The 9261-nt window shown below is 53.1% G+C and overlaps 1 protein-coding gene across 1 annotated transcript; it reads left to right on the forward strand.

The window, feature by feature from the left end:
- Nucleotides 1-1819: 1819 nt before the first annotated feature.
- On the forward strand, nucleotides 1820-3478 carry LOC136503598 (mitogen-activated protein kinase kinase 9-like). Its single transcript, XM_066498624.1, has one exon. It carries the CDS (start codon nucleotides 2068-2070, stop codon nucleotides 3184-3186), a length of 1119 nt encoding a protein of 372 aa, XP_066354721.1. The 5' UTR covers nucleotides 1820-2067; the 3' UTR covers nucleotides 3187-3478.
- The last annotated feature ends 5783 nt before the right edge of the window (nucleotides 3479-9261 follow it).

The following is a 9261-nucleotide window of genomic DNA, read 5'->3' on the forward strand; positions in this document are numbered from 1 at the left end:
TTACAATAACCAGGGTCTAATATTTATACCCGAAATCTAAACATGAATCATACTCAAATGCGACTCATTACAATTCTTGCAATAAAAGAAAACTTTCTAACTTAATAATAACTTTACTCTAATTTTCTTTATTCGTAGAGTCTGACACGTCTCCTTGGTGCCACTCAAATATAGCCGATTGACGTCGTTTGCTGACGTCATTCATAAAACAGCCGATTCTGACATGATATCTAAATCAGCTGATACCGATTATCATCTAATCGATTCCTTGATGACACAATCCTAGAAGCTTCGAGTTTCCGCGTTCTTCTTCCTAAATTTTGGTATAAACAGTAGATATCTTGTACTCACAGTTCATTTTAGCACTTGTAGTGAAATCTCGTAGGTGCCGAAACTCCCGGCTATTTGCGTCGGAACTTCCGGCTGTCGGAAGTTCTGGCCCAAACTATCGGGACTTCCGACTGTCACTGACATTTGACTTTGAGATTACGCGGAAATTTTTAGATACACCTATTCAACCCCCCTCTAGGCATTGTTTAGATCCTTTCAGCCGTGGTCGTCGACGCTGACACACGAGGCGCCGAAGACAGCTAGAGGAAGGCACCAACAACCCCTCCACTGACACTGTAGCTGACCTCGACCTCGACGTGCCGGGCAGCGGGACGTGCCTTCGTGGGGTCGACCCGTTGACGCTGTCTGTGTGGCCTCACGACGTGCTCCCTGGTCGCGATGCCACGGATGACCCGATGTTGGAGGAGTTTGTAGCTTCTCTCGCCGCCCGTCGAATCGACACGCGCCCTCCAGCTGACCACCTAGCTTCATCTCTGGTGGCCACCCATCTTGAGGTTGCGGCCAAGGCGGTGGTCACCTGCGTCTGCACCTGTGGGCAACAGACGTTGTCCCAGCTTGCCGACTCGGAGTTGCGAACGCCGCCTCCGCAACCTACTCAGTGGGCTGTGGCGTCGCCACTGGCGTCACCTCAGCCTCGCCGCTCGCCATCATCGCCTAACTTGGCCCCGCGTCACTCCCCCCAAGGTAGGAAGCGGCCGCGGACGCCTGTGCCGAATTTGGAGGCTATGGAGCTTGAGTTGTTGAGGCCCAGCTGAGGGCCATTGACTGACGACGAAGGCCACAATGCTCAACCTCCACTGGCTGATGCGTATGCATCCCTGTAGACACAATTAGAGGCGCGGGTATGCATCCCGCTCGAGACCCCCATTGATCCACAAGCCGAGGCTAGGAGGTTTAGGACACCTTCAACGGTGACGTCGGTGTGTCGGAGTGGGAGGCTTGCTGCTAAGACCAAGGCCTCCAACCCGACCATCTAGGCACAAAATGTGCTGAAGCAAAAGCTAGGGATCACAAACAAGGCGCAAAATCCGGAGCCTGCGGCTTTGATAGTATCAGGGCATTCTTTGCTGCACAGTTGTAGCCCTCCAAATAGGAGGCCCTTCAGGCGCTCTTCGCTCTAGATTTTGATCTGGTGGCCTAGGAGCTGAACCTCACTGTCTTCGAGCACGACGTTTTTTAGCCGCTGAGTTCAGGGCCTACTGTGTTTGTCCCTTTGCTTGTCGCTTCGTAGTTCTCTTTTCTTTTATCACAACTGTGAGCTCCGTCAGTTTGTCGGTTTTTTGGGTCGGTAACCTCAAATTACTGTTCCAGCTTTAATTCGTAAAACTTTTCTTAAGCTTAATGAATACCGTGCCCACGTTCGAGAAAAAAAAATCTCTAATGCAATGCAATACTAATGCGAGTAACCAAACGGATCCATAGTGAAATTCTAAATTCTAGGTAGTGATTGTAGAATCTAAATTTTATGAAGGATACCAAGAATGAGCTAATCAGTTGGCATGACAGAAACCGTTAACATGCATGGCACTAGCACGTTTAGCGCACAAGCGACAAAGCGCACTGCAGACTGCGGGCACACAGCATAGTAGCCGATGATAAGCCACGGGCAGGGAAGGGGTGGAGATGCAACAAGCTCACCCGCCGGTGCCGCCACCGAACTCCACTCTCACCCACCGGGGCCACCCGTCTCTCACTCCTGCCCCATTATTTATATAGATGGAAGCTCCTCTCGTGTTACTGCTTGCCTCCCCTCCTCACCTCAATTCTCTCGGCAACTCCTCCTCACCCACAGCTGTCTCCGAGTCCAACAAGCCAATGGCTCTCGTCCGCCAGCGTCGCCAGCTGCCGCACCTCACCCTCCCGCTCGACCACTTCGCCCTGCGCCTGCCGCCGCAGCCTCAGCCCACCGCCGCGCCGTCCACCTCCACCTCCACCTCCACGTCCGACGCCCGCCTCTCGGACTACGAGAGGCTCTCCGTTCTTGGCCACGGAAACGGCGGCACCGTGTACAAGGCGCGGCACCGGCGGTCCGCGCAGCCGGTCGCGCTCAAGCTCTTCGCGGACGGGGACACCTCCGCGGCGCGCGAGGCCGAGATACTCATGCTCGCCGCGGACGCGCCCCACGTCGTGCGACTCCACGCGGTGATCCCATCGTCGGCGTCAGCGGTCGCCGCCGGGGAGGCTCCCGCGGCGCTGGCGCTGGAGCTCATGCCGGGGGGCTCCCTCTCGGGCCTGCTCCGCCGGCTGGGCCGCCCGATGGGGGAGCGGCCCATCGCCGCCGTGGCGCGGCAGGCGCTCCTCGGGCTCGCCGCGCTCCACGCGCTCCGCGTCGTGCACCGCGACCTGAAGCCGTCGAACCTGCTGGTCGGCGCCGGCGGCGAGGTGAAGATCGCCGACTTCGGCGCGGGCAAGGTGCTGCGGCGGCGGCTGGACCCCTGCGCGTCCTACGTCGGCACGGCGGCGTACATGTCCCCCGAGCGGTTCGACCCGGAGGCGTACTCGGGCGACTACGACCCCTACGCCGCCGACGTGTGGAGCCTCGGGGTGGCCATCCTGGAGCTGTACCGGGGCCACTTCCCGCTCCTGCCCGAGGGCCAGCGCCCGGACTGGGCCGCGCTCATGTGCGCCATATGCTTCGGCGAGGCGCCGGAGCCGCCGGCCGCGGCGTCGGAGGAGTTCCGGGACTTCGTGGCGCGGTGCCTCGAGAAGAAGGCCGGCCGGCGCGCGTCGGTGGCCGAGCTGTTGGAGCACCCGTTCGTCGCCGAGCGGGACGCAGCCGGCGCACAGCACGCGCTCGCTGCGCTCGTCGCAGAGGCGGAGCAGCGCGACCAATAATACAGGCTGCCGCTGCCCTGTGCCTTGCGGTTAATTAATCAGAATTCACTACTAGTCCGGAGAAGTATAGGACGAGCTGAGGTGTACATAAATTACGCCACGTGCGTAGCCTTTTCTTTTCTTTTTCATTCGTTCATTGAGTTTATCAATCCAATCCCAAGAGGCAACAGCTTCGTGAAATTCAAGATCCCCTCAACGACGCTGCTGGCTGTCTAGATTGCTGTTAAGTCATTCATTTGACGTGATCCATGCTTTGAATTTTTGTACAAGCATGAACAAACCTGTTTGCTCTCGAATTGTTTCACCAATCTCAAATCGTTAATCAGGAAACTTTGTTGAAAGAAAAGATTAGATGTGTTCTCACCTGCAAAGGTGTAGTATTGATTATCTTTAATGATTAACAACAAGTAGCATGCGTGAGCGGAGGAACGAGGCCTTGTTTAGATGCCATCCAAATTCTAAGTTTTTTTACTCTTTTTTCATCACATCAATTTTTAGCTACTTACATGGAGTATTAAATATAGGTAAAAAAAATAACTAATTACACAGTTTAGTTGGAAATTACGAGATGAATCTTTTGAGCCTAGTTGGTCCACTATTGGACAATATTTGCCAAATAAGACGAAAGTTGTACTATTCATCCGGTTCAATTTTTTTTGCAATCTAAACGAGGCCTGAGTTTGTCTCGGTTGGCGTTGGGGGTGGTTGCCTTCTTCCGGCTTCATCTGCAGGGTGTACAAAATCTACTATTGAGGTGGCTGGGCCACCGGCCACACCAAAACTGCGAGCAATGGCCAATGGCACTAACAAAACGTGGAAAACAGCAAGGGGTAGTGATTTCCAAAGAACACTACCATTTGGATTAGCAGCGCAAATGGAACAGCGAAAGATTGCCGCCCGTCCCCGTTGGCGATCAAGAACAGCAGTTAGCGCTGCGTACCAATCCGTTCGTGCACTCACCGCAGCGGACGACGCGGCGCTCATCCTCGACGAACACATTGCGGCCGCCACCACAGCTGTTGCTCGGGACGAACCGGACGCCGCCGCGGCGTTGCAGACGAATGCCAGGTCCTGCCCGGCCGCGCTGTCGAGGAGGCGTCGGAGCTGGCCGGCCTCGTTCAGCTGCCGGACCTCGTCCGCGCCGCCGACGAACAGCTGTAGGAGGCGCCGCCCGCCCAGGCCCACGCCGCATCGTCACTGCAGCCTGAAGCAAGAAGAAGCAGATCGTGGTCGTGGGGTCGCCGTTTTGTCACGGTGGATATTTTTTGGCCGGAGCAACGTGGTCCTGATAAGATCGCCACTGTGCCCCGTGCCGAGCGGCGGCCCAAACTGCTCGTGGTGTAATCATCGGAGATGGTTCGGTTCGGTAGGGGGTAGAGTTATAGTAAGGGCGCGTTTACATGCAAAATTTTTTAGGTTTTTGGCTATCGTAGCATTTTCGTTTATATTTGGTAATTAGTGTCTAATTATAGATTAATTATGTTCGAAAGTTTTATCTTGCGATTTCTCATCTAACTGTGCAATTAGTTTTTTTAGTCTACATTTAGTACTCTGTGTATGTGCCGCAAGATTCGATGGGATAGATACTACGCAAAAAATTTTGGGACTAAACAGACCCTAATTAAAGAAGGAAACAACCTGACGGCTTCTGCAGCAGCAGTTACAGCTACACATATCTGCGTGCTCGTGTCGTTCCGCGAAGGGAGGATCTGCCCGCCTGCCGCCACCGCAGGCTACCGCCGCCGCTACGGACGGAGGCGGGCGTTTCCCGGAAGCGGGAGCCGGCGATTACGGCGTGGTCGTACGGGTTGCACTTGCACGCTTCCTCTGCCTGCCGGTTTTACACTTTTATTACGGTACAATACAGTGGACGGACGGATGGACGCATCGCAACGCAAGCGCGGTGGTCAGGAGAAGTACCCTGGGATGGTCTGATCGTTTTCCCGGGTAACCGTTTCGCCGTGCTCCGTCCGTTGTGCACGCTTTCTGTGGCCCAGGATGACGTGTACTTGGGTTGGATTGGAAGTCGAGCATCAATGGCTGCAGTGGATCAGAAAATCCGAATCCGCCAAGCGCCAAGAATGGGAGGGATTGGCACCACTGCACCACGAGTGTGACACTGCTTTGGCATGCTGGGCCAATATGGACAGGGACGTTGGCAAGTGGCAGTGACGAACTGACGATAGGTAGGATGATGTCACTGCTCAGCTCACGCTCCGCCTGTAGTAGGCTGTAGCTCTGTCTGTTCGGCCTCTTCTCAGTCAAAGGTTCTGAGTGGGCTACTGGGCTCTCGAGTCTCGACCTTGCTCGGCAAGCCTACCAACAGGTAGACCGCCGTGCTGGGCCAAAAGGCCTTCCCATCGATGCGAAGGAGAACGAACGGGAAAATCATTTTACCTCACTAATTGTTACATCGTCAGAGTCTAGGTTTCCTTCTTAGACTCTAAAACAAAACAAGAGACTATAAGTATAAGCTTACAGAAAAATATATTTAAGATTCTAAATTTTTTGATGAAAATCCTAACGATAATTTGGGACATGAGAAGCCCAAACAAATTAAAAAATATATTTAAGATTCTAAAATTTTTGATGAAAATCCTAACGATGATTTGGGACATGAGAAGCCCAAACAAATTATTGTAGATCTTGTGAAAAATATATCTAAAACGGTAATGATACAGTCAGGACGTTCGTCCCGCGCGCCGCGGTAGTCTCCATCTGTCTTTTGCGGCTGCGACCACCTCGTTTCGCAGGCCCCCTCCACCGTGCCGCGGATTCATCCGTGCTCGTGCCACCCACCGTGGCCGCCTCCACCGCTTGTCGACGAAATATGGTCGGCAGTCTACCTAGGGGTATGCCCAAGATAGTAGATTGTCGGCAGACAGATGCGCAAGCCACAAACAAGATGGTGACGCAAGATAGACACGAGGTTTTATCCAGGTTCGGCCGCCGTGAAGGCGTAATACCTACGTCCTGCGTCTGATTGTATTGTTGTATGTCAATGAGAGATGTTTTTTAGAGGGGTCCCCTGCCCGCCTTATATAGTCCGGGGGGCAGGGTTACAGATATGAAAACTAATCCTAGCCAGTTACAATTGTCATAGGTGGCCGGATAAGGATTCCTATTCTAACCGACCAGGATCTTGCTTGATCTCCAAATCTGCCTTGATTCCTTGCGCGGGATTCCGAACAGGTTGGCCGGGCCGCGCGTCGTCTTCTAGTGGACCGGACCCCCTGATCCAGGCCGACCCAAGCCTAGCCGTAAGGGTATAGGGGTTAATACCCCCACAGCTAGTCCCCGAGCACCATGTATTATGCTACGACACGCCGTTCGATCTCCTTCGACTAATGCGATCCGTCTTCATGTCATCTCCAACTGATTGAAACACTGACCAATCGAATGTGACAGCATTCTGGTCAGAACAGAGAGCAGTAGACCACGATTATAGCCGAAGATTCCGGTTGTCCGAAGAATGCATGGTGCTCTTAAAGAAAAAAGAAAAAAGATTTCTTTCCTTATCAAGTGTGCCCACTTGTATTTCTGAAAAGAAATGTAAGTGACCCTTGGACAATAGTAATTCTGGCAATCAGTCAAAGCGTAGGAGTCGATAAAATAAACACATTCACCGTAAGGTGAAGTGTGCCCACTTAGTCTCCGAGCCTGGTAGTAGGTGACGTAGGCACGTGGTGCCAGGGTCTAAAAAGAATTTCCACTGAAGTTAAGAATCCAATCGTCGTACAAGCAATACGAGATGCACCAGCAGGTGCATCGTACCGATGTAGTCCTCGAGCTTGCTGGAAGGCGAAGTATAAGCCTTGTAGCAAGGTCCAAATAAATGCCCTCGACTGTATGTGAGTACAAATCACATGTAGCCGAGGAGAGCGGTCTCCGAGCAGTGGTCAGAACAGTCCCCGAGCACGGTAGTGGTCGGAGCAGTCCCCGAGCACGGTAGTGGTCTGAAAAGTCCTCTAGCACAGTAGTGGTCGGAGCAGTCCCCGAGTACGGTAGTGGTCGGAGGAGTCCCCGAGCACGGTAGTGGTCTGGGCAGTCCCCGAGCACAATAGTGGTCTGGACCATCCCTGAGCACGAGACGTGCGGCGAAGAACCAAATGCCACTTGTACTATTACTTGGTGTATTTATTTATCTTCTTACTCTATCAAGTCCAATCTGACACGTCTGGTCAAAAAAGTAGACGGGTATAACACGTCATACTGCCTTCTTGTCCTTTCAAGCAAACAATCACTTGGCACCTATAAGGAGGTGCGTCAGTGTGGGCCCTCTCACACTAGTAACGAAGAGGCGCATACACTGATAACGAAGAGGCGCATATATTGGCATAGATCTCGAGGTTGTGAAAACAACCATCTGCGGCGCGTGCGCACGTCTCCCAAGAATCTCGGGCAGACGAAATGGCAGAACTCTTGGTTAAATATAGTATAGAATTGGTAAGTTACTTTTTACCGAACCCCATTACCATTCGCCACCACAGCCTTCTTCTTCCTCTTGCCGACCCTAATACCTCCGAAATCATCACCAATAACTCCTCCACCGTATCCGCTTTCATCAGCAAGGCCGGATTCATGGCAAAAAGTGACGCCCAGAAGAAAACCGGAGTCATGGCGAAGGAGTGGTGGAAGTCGAGAAGCAATGAGCAGACCATCGAAGACCTCATCATCATGGGAGTACTCCACAACAAGGAACTCGCAGGATGGCGCGTGCCGGAGGGCGAGGGGTACCCCGATCCACAACCAGGTGAGATTGTGGTTTTCGAAGATTTCTTCAAGCGGGGTTTTGGGGTTCCAGTGCACCCTTTCCTTCAGGGGCTCTGTCTGTATTACGAGATTGGGATTTGCAATCTACATCCCAACTCGATTCTTCTTGTCTCCACCTTCATTCATCTTTGTGAAGCATATGGTGGCTTCCAGCCCCATTTCGACTTCTTTCGCCATCTTTTCTGTCTACGGAAGAAAGGAAGCGGCGGCTCGAAGATAGCCAGGGGTGTGTACCTCAACCTTCGTGACGGGATGAAGGCCCAATACCTGCACTGCCCTTGGAACACGTCGCTTGCCGACTGGTACAAGAAGTGGTTCTACATCCGTGAAGAGCCGAACACGATCACACTGTGCGATGTGGGGTTCATTCTGGAGAAGAGGACCAGCTAGTCAGAGAAGCCCGAGCACCTGAAACAAATCCCAGAACTACTTGGGATGATCCCATGGAAGAAACTGGATGGTCCGAGCGTGGTCGGGAACTTCATCAGCCGAAGGATCCAGCCCTGCTAGAGGAGGGTACATCCCGGCTATGAGTACCAAGGTAGCGCAGACCCAACGAGGACAAGGCAAGAGGCGCTTGACAAGATCGAAGTTAGAGCCAAAATTGGAGAGCTATTTAACTTAGCTGATCCAAATTATGTCAGATTGAGCGACATCGAGCACGCTTTCAAGCTCGCCTGACCTCCCTCAAAGGTAAATCATCCTGCCTTGTACCCGTAGTTTTATGTTGTAACAGAAACTTACTGTGTTATCTCCTTTGTGTTTCCTAGATTAATGGTTAGGATAGAGCAACAGTGTTTGTGTCGCCACCCCCTGGTGTAGATTGGCCGCAAGTTGCCGACCCAACCATCCAATCCAGCGCCAGGGTCGAAGACGTCGACTAGGCCATGCTCGGAGTTGGGGAGGAGGCAGCGGCCAAAGCTGCTGGTAAGCGGCCGGCGACCAGCAAGCGTCGTCAGGCGATCTTTACTCTGTCGGACGATGACACAGAGGAGGGAGAGGATGCAGACATCTTCCGACTCGTCCCTCGAAAGAGGAGGAGGCAACTGGAGTCGACGAAGCAAGGCGGCTCCTCCATGCTGGTGGGACCCACATCGCTGACCACTGCAGCGCGAAGGACAAGTGGTGGAGGGGTCGAGCACCAAGCCCCAGCGTCGGTGCTGGATGTAGAGGGAGACCAGGTGTCACCCGCACAGCACGTGGAGCAAGCACGACTGAAGAGACGTGCCTTTGCCACATCATTCCGTGGTTCCAACATGTGAGTATTTGTAACTTTGATGTAAGCTTGTAATTTGTTTGGAT

This window comes from Miscanthus floridulus, chromosome 1 (assembly GCF_019320115.1).
Source record: "Miscanthus floridulus cultivar M001 chromosome 1, ASM1932011v1, whole genome shotgun sequence".
In the NCBI taxonomy this organism is placed as follows: domain Eukaryota; kingdom Viridiplantae; phylum Streptophyta; class Magnoliopsida; order Poales; family Poaceae; genus Miscanthus; species Miscanthus floridulus.

Coding starts and splice junctions, on each gene's coding strand:
- LOC136503598 (XM_066498624.1), top strand. CDS start 2,068: ATGGAAGCTCCTCTCGTGTTACTGCTTGCCTCCCCTCCTCACCTCAAT.